At 42.2% G+C, this 19,063-nt stretch overlaps 1 protein-coding gene across 6 annotated transcripts in view; it reads right to left on the reverse strand.

Moving 5' to 3' along the window:
• Positions 1–2,889: 2,889 nt before the first annotated feature.
• The window catches only part of SGMS1 (sphingomyelin synthase 1), a 323,847-nt gene continuing 307,673 nt past the window's right edge, over positions 2,890–19,063 (reverse strand). For 4 of the 6 annotated variants that reach the window (XM_040254684.1, XM_040254687.1, XM_040254685.1 and 1 more), the window contains 3 exons: positions 8,810–8,963; positions 5,159–5,325; positions 3,017–4,509 (listed from right to left, as the gene is read on the reverse strand). In XM_040254684.1, the coding sequence (XP_040110618.1) occupies positions 4,330–4,509; positions 5,159–5,325; positions 8,810–8,963 (501 nt within the window). In that variant the 3' untranslated portion in view covers positions 3,017–4,329. Of the gene's footprint in view, positions 4,510–5,158; positions 5,326–8,809; positions 8,964–19,063 lie in introns of all 6 variants that reach the window. The other 2 variants (XM_040254683.1, XM_040254688.1) reach the window with 1 other exon arrangement.

Genomic DNA, 19,063 nt, shown 5'->3' on the forward strand with positions numbered 1-19,063 from the left:
CACCTAACCTGCCTCTTGAGAAATCTGTATGCAGGTCAGGAAGCAACAGTTAGAACTGGACATGGAACAACAGACTGGTTCCAAATCAGGAAAGGAGTACATCAAGGCTGTATATTGTCACCCTGCTTATTTAACTTATATGCAGAGTACATCATGAGAAATGCTGGGCTGGAAGAAACACAAGCTGGAATCAAGATTGCCGAGAGAAATATCAATAACCTCAGATATGCAGATGACACCACCCTTATGGCAGAAAGTGAAGAGGAGCTAAAAAGCCTCTTGATGAAAGTGAAAGGGGAGAATGAAAAAGTTGGCTTAAAGCTCAACATTCAGAAAACGAAGATCATGGCATCTGGTCCCATCACTTCATGGGAGATAGATGGGGAAACGGTGGAAACAGTGTCAGACTTTATTTTTGGGGGCTCCAAAATCACTGCAGATGGTGACCGCAGCCATGAAATTAAAAGACGTTTACTCCTTGGAAGAAAAGTTATGATCAACCTAGATAGCATATTCAAAAGCAGAGACATTACTTTGCCGACTAAGGTCTGTCTAGTCAAGGCTATGGTTTTTCCTGTGGTCATGTATGGATGTGAGAGTTGGACTGTGAAGAAGGCTGAGTGCTGAAGAATTGATGCTTTTGAACTGTGGTGTTGGAGAAGACTCTTGAGAGTCCCTTGGACTGCAAGGAGATCCAACCACTCCATTCTGAAGGAGATCAACCCTGGGATTTCTTTGGAAGGAATGATGCTAAAGCTGAAACTCCAGTACTTTGGCCACCTCATGCGAAGAGTTGACTCATTGGAAAAGACTCTGATGCTGGGAAGGATTGGGGGCAGGAGGAGGAGGGGACGACCAAGGATGAGATGGCTGGATGGCATCACGGACTCAATGAACTCGATGAATTCCGGGAGTTGGTGATCGACGGGGAGGCCTGGCATGCTGTGATTCATGGGGTCGCAAAGAGTCGGACACGACTGAGCGACTGAACTGAACTGATACAAAGGAATACTACTCACCCATAAAAAGAATGAAGTAATGCCATTTGTGGCAACATGGATGGGCCTAGAGATCATCATATGGAGTAAAGGAAGTCAGAGGAAGACAAATAGACGATACTGCTTATACGTGGAATCTAGAAAAATGGTACAAATGAACTTACTTACGAAACAGAAACAGTCACAGATGTCGAAAACAAACTTATGGTTACCAGAGGAGAGATAAGAGAGATAAACTGGGAGACTAGCATTGACATATACTGATATAAAATAGGTAACTAATAAGAACTTACTGTATTCTACAGGGAACTCTACTCCATATGCTCTATATAATGACCTATATGGGAAAAGAATCTAAAAGAGTGGATACTTGTATAACTGATTCACTCTATGGTACAGCTGAAACAACATTGTAAATCAACTATAATTTTAAAAAAAAGCTAGCAGGCACTCTCGTTTTATGTAATATTTATAATTTTAAGATACTTATCATATCTATCAATTTTGGTTTTTGCTTGGGATACAAATAGAACAAATACAACAATCAGAAACTGGCAAAGAGTCTCTCCCTCATGGTGTGAATTTCCTGGTACTTGGTTCACAGTAAGTCACTCTGCTTAGCTTGACTACCAGTCAGATTTCTCTCACTGTGGACTCTTGCTGAAGAATTTATGAAAGCTCACAGTATGTGGGTGGAGAGGGTGTCGAGGAGTGGGTGAAAACTTGAACTTCAATCAGATTTTTATCAGTTGCACGCCCTTGGGAAAGGGCGTTGATTTAAACATACGTAAATCAACCTCCATAAAATGGGGTTAATAAGGAACCGTGTGGTGATGTAAGGGTTAACAAGATAATGCTTGAGAATTGCCTAACTCTGAGTGTTAGATAAAGCAGCTATGGTCTAGGGCGCTGGCTTACTAAAGTACAGAAAAGCACATGTCTGCACTCAGCCAGCCATTATCAAGTGCACTACAGTTCTCCAGAACACAACATTTCTCTTTTCCTACCTGGAAGCTGCAGACTTGAGAGCCACAAGATATGTCAATTCATGATTCTACACAGCCAGGCATGAAGTACAACCATTAAGGGAACTTCTTGGTACAAATGTAGTAGGTAAACTTAAAATAATGATCTTTTAAATATAACTTTTGATTTAGGGAAAAAAAAATGCTGTTCTGAGCATATGTCAAGAATTCATTTTCAAGTTACTTACCGTTTTAATATACGGCGTCTGGTCCCACGCAGCAAATCTTTCTAGTTTTACAGCTGTAGCCTCCCAGGTTAGGACAACAGCTTCCCTTCATAAGAACAGGTTTCCACTGTTAACATCCTCATTCTTTTCCCACATCAATAACAACATATTTTTTTCCTTTTTAGAAAGTTTTTCTTACCATTGATTCTCAAAGAACTATGACCATATTTCTCATTTCGCAATTTACTTTCCCTTTCCATCTAAACTGAAAAACTTATGTTACTTTCAGTTATAGGAGGAAAAAGTAAGTGACTTGATTGAGAATTGGAGAATTGAAAATTATTGGTGAACAGTGGTCTGCAGTTTGAACTTACCTGTGAGTCTTTTGTTTTAAAAATATATGCTATCTGTAGAGGTTATACTGAAGTTTAGAGTACATTTCAAGGAATCTCAAGGGAAAAGAAATATGATTATAAAGGCCCTCTTTCAAACACACTTAGCGAAGAAATGCCAAAACTTGTTTTCACATCTTGCTTCAAGGACTTTGTTTATGACTTGTGAAGAATGTGAACACATTAGAAAGAGTAGACATTTTTTTAAGTATCAGTTTTTATTAAAAAGTGCATCTTGATTAATTTATGATCTAGATAAGCTGTTAAGATAATCAGTATACTCTCTGGAATAATAACTTTACAAAGATTTAAAACAAACAAAATTTTAAAAGCCTTTTTATTTCCTTCACCATTATTGTTTTACAATACAAATATCACCTTGTGAATACACAAAAAACCCTACGGAGATAATTCTGCTGCACGTAAAAGTCAGAATGGATATATATACTTCTTCATCCTTAAAAAACTATTTTGTTCTCCACATTGGCAAGTATAGAATAGAATACTTCCCCAAACAAACTTCTGTTAGGAGTAAAACTTAGAACTACACGCAGTTCCTGCACAAATATATTTTAAAGAAATAGATCTCTTTTTTGTTGTTCACCAACAAAACTGTCATGAGAGTATGGATAACTAATTTATAGCTTTCAAATTTTAGTTAAGTGATCATTTTCAAAACTCTCTTTTTGAAAACAAAGAATTCATGGCTGTTTTCATTGTATAGTTAAAATCGAACTACCAAATAGATGGTAAAATAATTGAAGTGGTACACGTCATCATCGCCGGCTCACAATATGGGAACAGGCTCTCACTTTCCAATTAATTCCCCCATTCTTTAATTCATAGCAGTTTGAGAACCATAAACAGTCTTCTGATTGAATTTAGCTATAAATGCAAAATTTAGTAGTGTATACATACATTTATATTTTCATGGAATATTTATTTTAAATAAAAACATTGAAGATTGCCTACTGACCATACAATCAAGACAAGAAAGGCACTAGAAACATAGACAAATTTCTCTCCCAAGAAGCATTTTTAAATTTTAACTCTCTGTTCTCTGACATGTAAAAATCTTTAAATTTGGTTTTCATAACATCATTTTGAAAAATAAAGTTAGGAAATACTTAGAAAATCACTTTATAACAGAATCTTTTTTTTTTTTTTTGCACTTTTTGACACACTGTCTCTGCTGATTTTTACAAAACCCAAAGTTACCAAACCTTCCTGTGTCTGTCGTTTTTATTTGAATATCGGTGCAACAGGTAGAAAGATTTCAGAATCGAACCCCATTCAGGTACTTAAGAAACCTTCATAGAGACATTTGCTAGAAAATGGCTTACAGCCCAATCTTTGGGGCAAGAGATATGAAAAGTATGTTTTCCCAAGAAAATAATACGTTTTATTTCCAGATGTAACTGGAAAGACCAGAACTGATGATATAAAAGCTTACATTTACGCTGTTGCGTCATACAAAGGAACATGGTGGTCGCAGATTATGTAAATCCCAAACTTATGAACAGGAGATGTGTACGGTGTATGATACGTTAAATTTTCCTTATTGTTGTCCAATGCAGGTCCTTTGGAGAGAAAAAAAGATCACAGTGCTGACCAGGTAACTCAATAGGTTAAGTCAAGGTAACTGTTGAAAGATAATGGGATTAGGGAGTTGTTTATTTTGTGGCATCTTCTCTCATGGAGTTCTTAGCACTTCGGACAGTTCCCCTTTCTCCACCACGTAGAGCGGTTACGTGTCATTCACCAATCGGCTGTATTTAACTTGCCTACTGAGGTGGATTACCGGCCAGGGGAAGGGCCAGTGGTAAGACCGAGGTACAATTCCTTGGACATTCTTTTCAAAGTACTGAAACGGCCTGTACCACCACACTCTGGCCAGGAGGTTCATCTGGGAAGCTTCTTTTAGCACCTAAGAGAACACAGAAAGAGAAAACCGAGTCAGGAAGAACAACTGATGGTTTCAGCCCCGATAGGAGCATGCACGTGGCTCTCATAATGTTTCACTTTAGGTTCAAATATTTTCCATATTACAATTCACAAAGGCCCCCAGATCCAGCCCCTGATCACCTTTATGGCCCCAGGTTCACAGGCACACCGCCGTTCTACACTGCAAACCAGACCACACCTGTTTCTCTAGCAGAGAAACAGCTCCAATGCCAGGAATACATGGAGAACGTGTGGCTTACGTAAGTCTCTTGTCTATAAATACTTCAATTAGTGCTTTATTACTCCCCTATGGTGAAAATGGAGAGACTTAAATGTTAAGTATTAAGCTGGTGAGGGGCCCAAGATGGAAAAGAAGGTAGGAATGCAAGGTCAAGCACGAGGTGGGCACAGCTTAAAAAAGTATTTTCCAGGGACGGTGAGAATGTGATACTTGTTCTGGAAGGATGCCATCTCCTGTGTCATTATAGACACGTTTCCGGTTCAGCTTCGATGCAGAAGTGGATCGGCACCACAGGAGACAGTGTCGTCTCAGCTGACTCCCCCTGCTGCCACACCAGCAACAGCTGGTCGAGAGCATCAGGAGTTACCACCAGAGGAGGAGGAAAACTCACTTGCTGATTGGCCATAGTGTGGTACCACCAGAAGAGTCTCGTGGTGATGTAGTATGCCACCACCACATCCACAGTGTAGTGGTCGTGCGCCAAGAGAATGCAGAAGATTCCCACCACGCTGAGAAGCCAGCAGACCCAGTGGTACCACCACAGCCGTCGAGGGGAGTCTGAAAAGGAGAAAACGTGCAGGAAGAGTCCTATTATTCAAGTGTGACCAAGGGCACCCAACCACGCCTCCACTACTCATTCTGAATCCAACCACCTTGGATCTTTCCTTCTGAAAACGGATTGCTTAGGCTTGGTGGCATAGAAGCCAAATCCAAGGGCTTTTGCTTCTATGCAACCAAGCTTAGAAGGGAAGTAGCTTATTTCATCAAGCGATTGTATTAGCCACAGTAATTTATATGGGGTTGTTACTTGACCCACATAATCATAAATACAGTTTCAAAGGACAAACAAGGACAGGTTAGTGCATCACACTCCGTTAAAAACAAAACTGTCTATTGATAATTAAATTTACCTGGAAATAGTATGGGGTTAATGCTCTGTACAAAAATCAATACCTTTTGGTCTATGGATCCTTATACACAGACTAGGCAATTATAATGGATACAACCACCCTATTTGCTTTCCAAGCTCTGCAACCATATTCTACTTTTTAAGTCTTTAAGGTGTCCATTTCTCAAATACAAATAAGAGAATCCAAGTGACCAGGAATTCTAGCCCATGTCCACTCCCAAGGGCAGGACAGTGTCTGGGAAGCCACTTGATGGGAGATTGAAAATCTCTACTGGCGTAAGCCCTCCTATCTGTATTCTCCAGGAATGGGCTTCAGAGGGTCTGTTACATTAGACAAAAATGTTGTCTGAATGGGATCTACCCTCCTCACCCTGGGGAAGACAGTTTAGCCTTTTATAGGATTCTCAGGGGGTCCAAGGATCAGTCATTCATTTACCCACTATTTATTAAGCATCTACAATGCACGCAGGACAAGATCTAGTCACTAGATCTTGGTATCAACTAACGTCACAGGCAAACAGTCTGCCTTTGTGGGGAGATCCCTTCCCAGTAATGAAAAGAGACAATAATTATAATCAAGTAACTTATACTCTATGTTAGAAGGTGTTAAATGCTCTGGATTTAAGATAAGTGGGATTAGCAGCAGAGAGGGTGAGGGGAAGGAGGTTTGCAATTTTAAATGGCATGGTCAGGGGTTGGGGCAGGAGTCTTAGTGTACGTACAGGGCTTCATGTTCCCTTTCCAGGAAGAGTTGTATTTGATAACATAACAATACAACAACAAAGAGCAGCTACTGTTCATTCTCCCAGCTCCTCTGTTAGTGTCCCCATATGCCATCTGTTTTAATTTTCACAACCTCCCCCTCATTGATGAAGAAGTTGTGTGAGTGTACTCAGCTGCTCAGTTGTGTCTGACTCTTTGCAACCCCATGGACGTAGCCCACCACGCTCCTCTGTCCATGGGATTTCTCAGGCAAGAACACTGGAGTGGGCTGCCATTTCCTCCTCCAAGGGATCTTCCTGACCCAAGGACTGAACCTGTGTCTCCTGAACTGGCAGGTGGATTTTTTTATCTGCTGAGCCAGCGGGAAAGGATGAGGAAACTAAGACTGACAGAGATCAGAGGTTTTTCCCAAGGTCACAGCACGAGTACGTGATAGCACCAGGATTCAGAATCAGTTTGTGACCCACATCATCCAACTTGGTTAACAGTCTCATCTTCAAGAATAAAGCTTAACTCCATTCAAGTATTTCAGGGACCAGCCAGCAGCAGGTAGGAATCTGGCTCCCAGGGCTGCTGACATTAGGCCTGACATTAGTGCCCATTTTTCCGTGCCCAGTTATACTCCAGTGCCAGGGCCAGATCATGCCCTGAGTCCTGAACAGACACTGCTCGAATTCACTCTATCTGGTCACTTTTACTAAGGACAAGCAGAGCACCTACTGTCTCTCCTCTCACTCAGTGCCCCAAAGTACGTCTGCTCATCTCTTCCTGTGTTCCCCATCTCAGTTTCTTTAAGACCAAAACTGGGCTTTCACCCTTCGGTCCATCACCTATCCCCTGGACCCCCACAACCAATCCTGTTACCTGCAGACTCCTTTCTGTGAATTTCTCCCAGTTTCCCCCACTTCTCTCCACACCACCGTCATCCTGATAGTTTGGGCCGCTCCCATCTCTTGCCTGGACTATAGCGGCCGCCAGTCTGCTAACTCTACTCCTGCTCTGCCCTCTCCAATCCATCCTGTGAGTCATGACAGTAGCGCTTTCTCCCTCTCTAAAGGGTAAGTCAGATGGCACCGCCCCCGTGGTTACAACCTCCCAACGGGCACCTCATGTCTGTCAGAATGCAGATTCAGACTCCTTCTTGTGACTCAAGGCATGTTCCACAGTCTGGTTCCTACTCACCAGTTCACTTTCCAATTCTCCTTATTACCACCTCTCTGAATTCCAACCGTACTGACATTCCAACAGGTGCCACAGGCTCTCAAATACCTCCAGAACGCAATGTCTGTCCCTCCTCTGTGATGCCCACAGCCTGGCTTCTCTTGTTGCTCTTCATGGGAACTGCCTAGATAAAGCTCACTGAGACTATTTCTAACAGTAGAATATTAAGGACAATGGAATTTTCTACAAGTAGAGAAAGGAATAAAACATACTTGAGAAATAACAGAGGAAAATGGGAGGGGGAAGGAATGAAAAACTTGAGATATATATTAATATTTTATTATTATTATATTAATGCTGCTGCTAAGTCACTTCAGTCATGTCCAACCCTGTGCGACCCCATAGACCGCAGCCTACTAGGCTCCCCCGTCCCTGGGACTCTCCAGGCAAGAACACTGGAGTGGGTTGCTATTTCCTTCTCCAAGGCATGAAAGTGAAAAGTGAAGGTGAAGTTGCTCAGTTGTGTCCGACCCTCAGTGACCCCATGGACTGCAGCCTAACAGGCTCCTCCATCCATGGGATTTTCCAGGCAAGAGTACTGGAGTGGGGTGCCATTGCCTTCTCCATTATATTAATAATACATATTATAATTATTGTATTAATATGTGTTCATAATGAGAAAATATATATTAATATATATTTCCTTTGACAAGGGTGATCTGAAACAGATCTGACAAATACTTATATTAAATCTCAGCAGCATACAGGGGTACCTGTAATATTATTTTTTGTATGTTTCATAATAAAATATTTTAAGTATATTTTTTATAGAAATTTCCCATTTAATGTCTGCATCAGTTAGTCTCCCTGAGACCAGAGCTTGTCTGAGGGAAGAGGCACCACCAACCCCCATGCACGTCTTTGGAGCAGATGGTACAGCGCCCAGTGCCTGAAAAATGGCTGCCAAGTGAACACAACATCTACCATCATCCAGCCAGGCCTGGAATTTTGTCTCCTCCCTTCTGGCTCCTTCCAGCAGTCATAAAACACTCTGATACCACAACTGACAGCTAAGGAAACGAGGCACTTCCCCCAAGAAGTACAGGTACTTGTGACACACATTTCCCTGGGTGCCTGCTGGGTGTGAGCGTGCTAGTGAGATGAGGGGCTGCCCTCCCGGGATCCCATTTTGCTCCCGTGGGGAACGGCGGGTGAGGAAATTCTCACGGAAGGCCGCTCTAGACTTACACTCTTTGATAAATAGGTAGGTGAGTGTGAGCATGACCGTGTGGCCGCTGTACAGGTAGTCCCCACACATGTTGTGGGAGCCGGTGATGGACAGGCCGCCGCCAGCGATGAGCTTCATTATCCTCCGCAGTTGGGCTTCCCAGTCTCCAAAAAGCTGGTGGGAGAAGAGAAAATCAGACTCATGACTGTCCCACATACAAGTATGACATGATTACAGTTTGTGTTCAGAATTAAGTTTTATCATATTGTGATTTATAGTAAGAAATATATACTTGGTCTTCATCCCTGTTCCTGGCATAGAGCGCCTACAACCTCTGCAGCTTCCTGAGGGGGACACGATAAGGGTGTCTGCACACATGCTCAGTCACCTTAGTCGCGTCTGACTCTTCGTAACCCTATGGACCACGGCTCGCCAGGCCCCTCTGTCCATGGGATTCTCCAGCCAAGAATCCTCCAGGGGACCTTCCTGACCCAGGGACCGAACCTGCACCTCATAGGCCTCCTGCCTTGGCAGGTGGGTTCTTTACCACTGTGCCACCTGGGAAGCCAGAGGAGTCTTTTGTTATTCATAAAAGCCCCTTTCAACCACACCTGAGTGTTTCTGAGTTTAAAGGGACTTTCACTCCCGAAAGATAGGGAGTGATTGCCAGGAGAACCAACCAGGTGACTAGAGGGTTAGAATCTCATTCCCACTTCCTCCCACCTCCAAGGAGGGGAAGATGCTGGGGGCTGAGTGAATCACCAATGGCCGATGATTTAATCAACCATGGCTATATAATGAAGCCTCCACACACATCGAAAAGGATGGGGGTTTGGAGAGTGTCTAGGCTGGTGCACGTGTGAAGATGTGGGGAGTGCAGGACACACTCCTTCCCAGATACCTTACTCTGCATGTCTCTTCCATATGACTGGTCCTAAGTTATACTCTTTTATAATAAAACTGCTCAACCCATAAGTAAAATGTTTTCCTGAGTTCTGTGAGCAGCTCTAGCAAATTAACTGACTCCACGGAGGGGGTCATAGGAACCTCCAATTTACAGCTAGCTGATAAGCAGCACAGGCAACAATCTGAACCAGCAATCAGCATTCTGAAGTGGGGTGGGGGAGGCATTTGGTGTGAGACTGAGCCTTTAACCTGTGGGATCTATTTCCAGGTAGACAGTGCCAAAATGGACTTAGAGAGAGACATTTGCTTGTTTGGAGGTAAAAACCCATACATCTAGTTATAGAAGTATTCAGCGGGGGATCTGAGACTACAGGAGACACACTGGCGTGTTTTTTCTTTACAAATTTACATTAGGATGTGTAAAATCCTCACCCCCCGCCCCCGCCTCCCAATGAAGTGTGCCTGCTCAGCATTCCCTGCTGTTCCAGTGGCCCCCAGAAGAGTGTGGTCCTAGAGATGAAGCATGCAGCTTCAGGGCTTTCCTTAGATGTCAGCGCTTTTTAAGCAAGTCTTAGCAGCTGGTTCAGTTCAGGTGCTTAGTCGTGTGCAACTTCGTGACCCCATGGACTGTAGCACACCAGGCTTCCCTGTCCATCACCAACCCCTGAAGCCTGCTCAAACTCATGTAAATCGAGTTGGTGATGCCATCCAACCATGTCATGGTTAGTTGCTAAGTATCTTTCTTTATACTGATAAACATTGACTAACATACTACCTTAACTGACATCTGGGGGGGAAACGTTGAGAAAAATGTAAAGATCTATTTCACACACTTGGCCTAGGGCAACAGTCCCCAACCTTTTTGGCACCAGGGACCAATTTCAGGGAAGACCATTTTTCCCTGACTGAGGATGAGGGACGGTATCAGGATAATTCAAGCACATTATATTTATTGCACATGTTATTTCTATTATATTACATCAACTCCACTTCAGATCAGGCCCTAGATCATGGGGGTTGGGGACCCTTGCCCTAGAGGACAAATGTTCTGCTGACTTAATAGCTAAAGCAGGTAGAGACTGGAAAATCAAATAAATGAATTTGGGGGGGGTATGTGATTTTAGGGGACTAAACTAAAGCTAGGGACTGAGTAGAATGTACTTTCAACTTTCTGAAATTATGTGGGTAGTGCAGTTTAGTCACTCAGAAGTGTCCGACTCTTTGCAACCCCATGAACCGTAGCATGCCAGGCCTCCCTGTCCATCAGTAACTCCCATGAGTTCATGCAAACTCATGTTGATTGAGCCAGTGATGCCATCCCAACCATCTCATCCTCTGTCGTCCCCTTCTCCTCCCGCCTTCAATCTTTCACAGTATCAGGGTCTTTTCAGATTAGCCACCTGATACGAAAAGCTGACTTAAGTATTGGAGTTTCAGCTTCAACATCAGTCCTTCCAAAGAACACCCAGGACATCTCTTTTAGGATGGACTGGTTGGATCTCCTTGCAGTCCAAGGGACTCTCAAGTCTTCTCTAGCACCACAGTTCAAAAGCATCAATTCTTTGGTGCTCAGCTTTCTTTACAGTCCAACTCGCACATCCATACATGACTACTGGAAAAACCATAGCCTTGACTAGGCGGACCTTTGTTGACAAAGTAATGTCTCTGCTTTTCAATATGCTATCTAGGTTGTTCATAACTTTCCTTCCAAGGAGTAAGCATCTTTTAATTTCATGGCTGCAGTCACTACCTGTAGTGATTTTGGAGCCCAGAAAAATAGAAGTGTATGTTTTCCCTTTTAATAAAAGTTTATAAATAAATCTATCTTTCTCTGAAAGACTGGATACCAGAGCAATCAATGGCAAGAAGAACTTATTCACTGAAGCTTTTATTTGCTGTGGCAAACGATATATGTGACTAACTGTAGTCTATGTTTGTCAGCACTCTCTTAAATTCTGGTTAGCCAATTTAATGACCATAATCCCCTTTTGACATTTAAATGATAATATTTCAGGCTTTGGGAAGCATGTTTCATTATAATTTCCCTTTTAAAAACAAATCAAGATTTCTAGTTAAGGATGTCATATTGAACATATCACATAGAGGGAACGGATTTCTAAACTGCAAGGGATCAATGAAAGCCCAGTTCAATAGAAGCAAACAGATCACATAGTTAAACTCAGCTGTGTTAGGAACTTCAGAAACTTGGGGTTAACAAGAGAGCATAAAGCAGCCAGAGATCAAAAACAAGCTTCACACGAAAGATCAAGAATCAGGCTTTTTCAAAAGCAGTAAAAGAAAAGAAAAGGCTTCAGAAAAGTACCTCCCAATTCTGAGGGAAAATGATTTTCAACTTAGGATTCTATACCCAGCCATGTTACTAACTGTGGCGATGGTGGTGCAGTTGCTAGGTCGTGTCTGACTCTCTTGCCACCCCATATACTGCAGCCTGCCAGCCTGCCAGGAATCCATTGGCTTCCCCAGGCAAGAACACTGGAGTGGGTTGCCATTTCCCTTCTCCTTGGGGTCTTTCTGACCCAGGGATCAAACTCTCATCTCCTGCACTGTAGGCTGATTCTTTAGCAACCGAGTCACCAGGGAAGCCCTGTGATTAACTGAGCATAAACTTAAAGGCTAGATCAAGGATAGATAAACTAAAGCCATTTCACATATATAAGATTTCAAAACATTTCCCACCTACGACTCTTCTTGCAGGAAATTGCAGAATATACACTCTACAAAGCAAAGGAGTAAATAGAAAAAAAGAAGAAATGGGATTTGCTAGGATGCTAAGAAAGGGAGGACTGAGAGCTCCGGCCTAGAGAGGGAGCCCTCCCTAACAGGACACCCAATCCTGAGGCTGGACTGAGTCATAACGTGGGTTGGGGGTGGGAGAAGTAAATACACAGAAAACCAGCAGAACAAAAAGCGAGGCAATTACCAACTCTGTAGGAAACAAAATATTGTGTTGAAAAGGAAAAGTAATTACAGGAAAGTATATGACGAGGCTATGAATAGCATTTACAAAACTGTAATAATGTAAGTACTGAATATTCAGTTAAATCAAAGACAGAAAACTACACTGGGGAGATAAGGTAAGAAGCATTAACTCTGGTAGTGGGCTGGCTGGGGAGGGAAAGAAGGCAAGGAAAAGGCACTGAACGCATGCAAGTTGGTGGACGTGGGGGTGTGGAGTTACAGGGCTCTAAATCCTGACCTGCACCGGCAGGACGTGAGTAACTGCTTGTATTAGAAATGACAAAGAAACAGCACTGCCATGTCACTTAGACACCCGAGGATAAGCACATACACAAAAAATCCTGTAAAAAGGGAAATGAATGTAAATATTAATACCATGAGATTCAGTTAAAAAGAGTTGCAAGAAAGTAGGAAAGTGGGTTGGAATAGAGGAATAGGGTTAGGGTAAGGGTTGGGGACTACTGTTTTCCATCATAAGTAGTGTAAAACAATTTTGTTTCTTAGATTACGTGCATGTATAAACACGATAAAAATTTTCTGAAAGTTTTATGTTGAAAGCTTTGTCTACTTCTGTCATAAGAATGGATAATATATAGTAGAAAATTATGGTAAAAAGTGCTTAGGGAATTCATTTTACATTATTTCAAATTGTCCTTCCCAAACTCCCTCTGTGTTCTGAAAACTATAAATCATATCCTTGAGCACCATCCCTCCCCAAATCTGCCCTCCCTTTTTCGCAGGAAAATGTCTGTGGGGAAACTGTTTGCGTAGGAAAAGAGGGAGAGATTACGAGGCAAACACGGCCTTGAGGAAAAACGGCCCCAAATCGCTGCATTTCTTACAAGTACCCTTCATACCTCTATGTACGCTTTCTTTTTATGGCATCTGGTCCCATCACTTCATGGCAAATAGATGGGGAAACAGTGTTACACTTTATTTTTCTGGGCTCCAAAATCACTGTAGATGATGAGTGCAGCCATGAAATAAAAAGACACTTATTCCTTGGAAGGGAAGTTATGACCAACCTAGATAGCATATTCAAAAGCATAGACATTACTTTGCCAACAAAGGTCCGTCTAGTCAAGGCTATGGTTTCTCCAGTGGTCATGTATGGACGTGAAATTTGGACTGTGAAGAAAGCTGGGCACCAAAGAATTGATGCTTTTGAACTGTGGTGTTGGAGAAGACTCTTGAGAGTCCCTTGGACTGCAAGGAGATCCAACCAGTCTATCCTAAAGGAGATCAATCCTGGGTGTTCTTTGGAAGGAATGATACTAAAGCTGAAACTCCAGGACTTTGGCCACCTCATGCGAAGAGTTGACTCATTGGAAAAGACCCTGATGCTGGGAGGGACTGGGGGCAGGAGGAAAAGGGGATGACAGAGGATGAGATGGCTGGATGGCATCACCGACTTGATGGACATGAGTTTGGGTGAACTCCAGGAGTTGGTGATGGACAGGAAGGCCTGGCATGCTGCAATTCATGGGGTTGCAGAGAGTCGGACACGACTGAGCGACTGAACTGAACTGATGCTTCCTTTTTAAAAATATCTATCTGTGATTGTCAAGCCTCTGCAAGGGGAAAATCGCTTAAGCTAAGAGGGCAACAGGAAAAGAAAATGGATAGTTATAGCTACATTAAAATGTTTAATTATGCTTTAGAAAAGCAAATAAACTGTAAGACAAATTACAAAACAACTGGAACAGAAACAAGTTAACATCTTTATCATGTACACAGCACATATAAATCAAGTAAATAAGACCATTTAGGAACCAAAATTTATCAAAGGACAGAGAATGTGACCAGCTGAAGGCCCTGGCTCTGTCAAACAAATAGAAATAAAAATTAACATTAGGAGGAGCTGATTCTTTTCTATATCGAATTAGGAAAGCTAAGAGCCAATGGTGGGGTACAGGCGATGTCACTGATCTTCTCAAACAGGCTCCTTTAAGAGGAGGGAACAAATGTGGTGACTGCAGCAGCCAGCCAGCCAGCATGCAGAGACAAACAGGCAGAGTGGCTTCTCAAGCAGACAGGCTGGGCCAAAATCATGGCTCTTCTACCCATCAGGTGTTTGATCCTGGGCAGCCGAACCATTCTCAGCCTCAATTTGCTCATCATCAACCTGGGGAGTAATATATTTATTACAACTGGCAAAAGTCCTCTGCAAAAATAATCATGAATGTTGACCAGCAGTCCAAACAGCCAAGACTTGTGTGTGAGTCCGTGCTTAACTGCTTCTAGGAATCTACCTCTAAGAAATGATCTGGAATAGGAAGAAAACCTTTATGAAAAACAGCATTTATAAAAGCAACAAACTGGAAACAACCAAAATGGGAATTATTAAATAACTGCTCCCTTGCTATTCAGAATCTGGGTCAAGGGAGTACTGGCAACTCCAGGAGTTGGCTGTGATTACAGGCAGAGCTTGGGGATATTTCAGGTTCAGACCACCGCAATAAAGTGAATATTCCAGTTCAGTCAATTTCACTAGTTCTTATGTTTTCAGTGCATGAAAAGTTACATTACACTATATTTTAGTCTATTAAGTGTGCAGTAGTGTTATGTCTAAAAAATAGGCCTTAATTAAAAAATACGTTATTGCTAAAAATGCTAACTATCATCTGAGCCTTCAGCAAGTGGTAACATCAAAGATCACTGGCCACAAAGCACATAACAAATACAGCAAGTTTGAAAAATTGTGAGAACTACCAAAGCATGACAGACACTAAGGGAGCAAATGACGTTGGGAAATGATGCTGGCAGACTTCTGCAGCCCAGGATTGCCGCAAACTTTCAGCTTCTAAGAGCTGCAGTACTTGTAAAGTCTAACAAAGTGAAGTTCAATAAAATGAGGTGTGTCTGTGCCCTCTCAGGACCTAATGAACCAGGAGCTGAAATACTTGCAGAAGTATACTATAGCAACTCAAATGCACTGAACTAGGCTATAATTATAACTTTAAAAAAATTATTCGAAAATAAGTATACAGTGACTATGTAGTAAGTAAAATATCAGAGATACTTTCTTTTACCAAGAGGAAAAAACAAAACAAAATGTTTGGTATAAGTATCACTGTTTAAAAACAACATGCACAGAAAATGTCTAGGGTGTACACAATACATGTTAGCATGGTTTGCATGGGAATTGGTAGAGATTCTCCTAGTCTCTGCCCCAAGGTTAACTTCCATTCAATTCCCCTGGAGCTGTGCAGTTCTGAGATGTATGGTACCTCTGAGTATAGGCAGGAGATAGGGGAAGAAAACAGAAGAGGAGGGGGCAGGGAGGATGACGGAAGAGGAGGGGGAAAGGAGGAAGAGGGAGGAGGGGAGAAAGGGGGAGGGGAAGAGGAAGAAGCAGGAGCAACAGAAACAGGAGGCTCCCAGCTGGATTCTCCTTACTTCCCACTTCTCACTTCAGTTCCCTTCTCCACTCTGCCCGCTACCCTTTTCCAGAGTCATCAAAGAGCTGCTCCAGACTTCATGTGGGTTGTGTTCAGTGGGAAAGAGGGTGGAGTGTCCCTGGAGCTGTTACCTCCCCACCAGGAGGCTTTCAAGTGTTCATTTCTGAAAGCACAGATATTTGGGGGATGTTCACACAAGCACTTTCTCAGTGGGCACTTCAAAGCTGTAACAAGGTCTTGTATCTATCTACATGCTTATGTCTCCCAGGGTCAGAGGAAAATCACTTTTCAGTAAAAACAAAGCAGTTTTCTTTGACTTCTAATAAAATGGTCAAGAACTTAAGTAAACTGGCCAAATCACTTAAGCAATACAGGACATGGAAACTGAGAGCAGAAGGCAGAGGGAGAGGCTTCTGAATGAGAAAGACCACTCCAGAGGGGTTCAAACCAGTGAGCCTTTGGTTACTAAACACAGGTTCCCCCAAGTATGTTTTCAGTGCTGAGTACACAGCTCTCTACCAACGGGCTGTTAACATCACTCATTGTGCTGATGGCCTTGTATACTTGCCTATCTCTTAACCACAGCTGAAAAGCCAGGACTTTCACTTAAGGAAAGTGAAAGGGCAGGAGAGGGAGAACCTGGAACCCAAACTCATCAAACAACAATGCACAAATCCAGGGCTTTGGTATAATTTGAATAGAGGGCTGAAAGTGAGTGCTAAAGAGCGAAATGCTTTTTAATATAATCTTTGCCTCTTACCAATGCCTCATCTTAACAGCAGCCCTGAAAAATCAGCTAGACAGGCTTTATTTTACACATGCCATTCAATATAGCTGAATAGTTTACAAACTTTGTTCATTATTCACTGAAGATTTCTCATTGCTTTTTCCACTTAAATCAGACTTCTCATTTCTAAAAGTTATTTTCATAGGAATCTTTCACAAACAAATTGCATATCTTCTGCCTTCTTAAACAAGGTGTTTTCAATTTGATTCTAACTTTCCTTGCTTTATACTGTGCTGTATTGGAGGAAGGCTCCAAAGATCTCGAAGCTTACTTTCATATTTGCGTGGGATGTAGGGAGCTCATCCCGGTGCTCTGTGACAACCTATAGGGGTGGGATCGGGGCTGGGGAGGGAGGGGACACGTGGCTGTTGATGCATGGCAGAAACCCGCACAATACCGTAAAGCAAGAATCCTCTAATTAAAAACAAAACAAACACAAGAATGACAAGGAGCATAGTCCCGTTTTGGGCTAGCTCTCCAGGTGGCCCTGGACAGACCATTTTATCCACTCCAGCTCCAGTTCTCCCATCTGTTAAATGATGACACCATCACCTCCTCACCCTCAACCCTCATCATCAGACTGAGATAATGTCTGTAAAAGTGATTGCTAAAATTATAAAGAGCTGTACAGATATCAGACAGCATTACAACGACCGAGTTAGGTCCATCTTTTGGGTGAGAGGTTCCTTAAGTGAGAACTCAATGCCTAGCAGCCCAAAAGTGAAATTTGGATTGTTCTCTTTTTAAATACAGAGCCCTCATGCATGGTCATCTGTGATCACTTTTATGAATTCTTCCTCAGATGGTAATCTGAAAGATTTAGTTTCACCCCTGGAAAGATTTAGTTTCATCTGCAAATATTATATCACCTCAAATGCTCTGAAGTAGGGAGATTCCCCTATGCATGTCCTCTTAGAACCCAGACATATAACTCTGAAAAAACACTTGCCCTCCACTAAGTTCTGAGGGGTTTGTTTCTGCTCCATTATCCAACGTAACCATCAGTTCCTAGGCCAGGTAGGCCAGGTGGGGAGGGGGTCTTTAAATATTTATTTGTTGTTTAGTCACTAAGTTGTGACTGATTCTTTAGTGACCCCCATGGACTGTAGCCTGCCAGGCTCCTCTGTCGATGGGATCCTCCAGGGAAGAATACTGGAATGGTTTGCCATTTCCTTCTCCAGGGGATCTTCCTAATCCAGGGATCAAGCCTGTGTCTCCTGCACTGCAGGCAGATTCTTTACCACTGAGCCACCAGGGAAGCCCATTTGAAATAATTACAAGCAGTAAAACACTAATCCTCAATCAGCCTCCTTTTTTCCCCAGAAAAAAAATGTAAAAAATTTCGTCATGGCCTTCAGTAATGAGACTTATCAAAAGCTTCATAAATGTCAGCTATGGATTTGCATTTATCCAGATACTTCTTTGCCACATTAAAGGTAATATTTCCCTTCAACAAACATGATCACTTAGGTCCTTTAGCCTACCTGGTCATGAAGTGAAAAAATATTCCCACAGATGTTTGCTTTGTAAACGTGTAAATCTAAAGAAAAGAACAAACATCCTTAGACTCTTCACTCAGACTCATCAATTATCAGTGGTTTGCCACATTTGCTTCTCCTCTTTCTCCTATTTTTTCCCCTGGGCCACGTGAGAATTAAGTTGAATAATTATGGCACTTCACCTTTAAAGGTGCCAACAAGGACATTTTCTTCTGTAATCACACTCATGAAACTTAACAATGATACAATACCACTGGGGTTAACACACATCCTTATTCAGACTCCCCCACAGTTTCAACAATGTCCTGTATAGCTTCCCCCCAAATCTAGGATCCAATCAGAGGAGATGAATAGAGGGTACCTGTCACCCTCTTGAATCTTCTTGTTCTACTAGTTTCTCAGTCACTTTTTAATGACAATTTTTAAAGAGTCTAGTTTTTTTTTTTAATAGAATGCCCTTCCACTTATTTTTTTTTTTTTTATTTTTGCTCTGTGAATCTCTGTGTGTTCCAGACGGTGGCCCTTCCACTTATTTTTATCTGATTGTTTCCTTATGTTTTAATTCAGGTTAAATGTTATTGGCAGGAATACACAGAATGATGTGCCCTACCCAATGTATCAAATCAAAGAACGTCTGGTATCATTTGTCCTGAAGCTGGTTTACCAGGTGGCTGCCAGAATGTCTGACAGATTTCTCAACCA

The sequence above is a fragment of the Oryx dammah genome, unplaced genomic scaffold, assembly GCF_014754425.2.
Source record: "Oryx dammah isolate SB20612 unplaced genomic scaffold, SCBI_Odam_1.1 HiC_scaffold_14, whole genome shotgun sequence".
In the NCBI taxonomy this organism is placed as follows: domain Eukaryota; kingdom Metazoa; phylum Chordata; class Mammalia; order Artiodactyla; family Bovidae; genus Oryx; species Oryx dammah.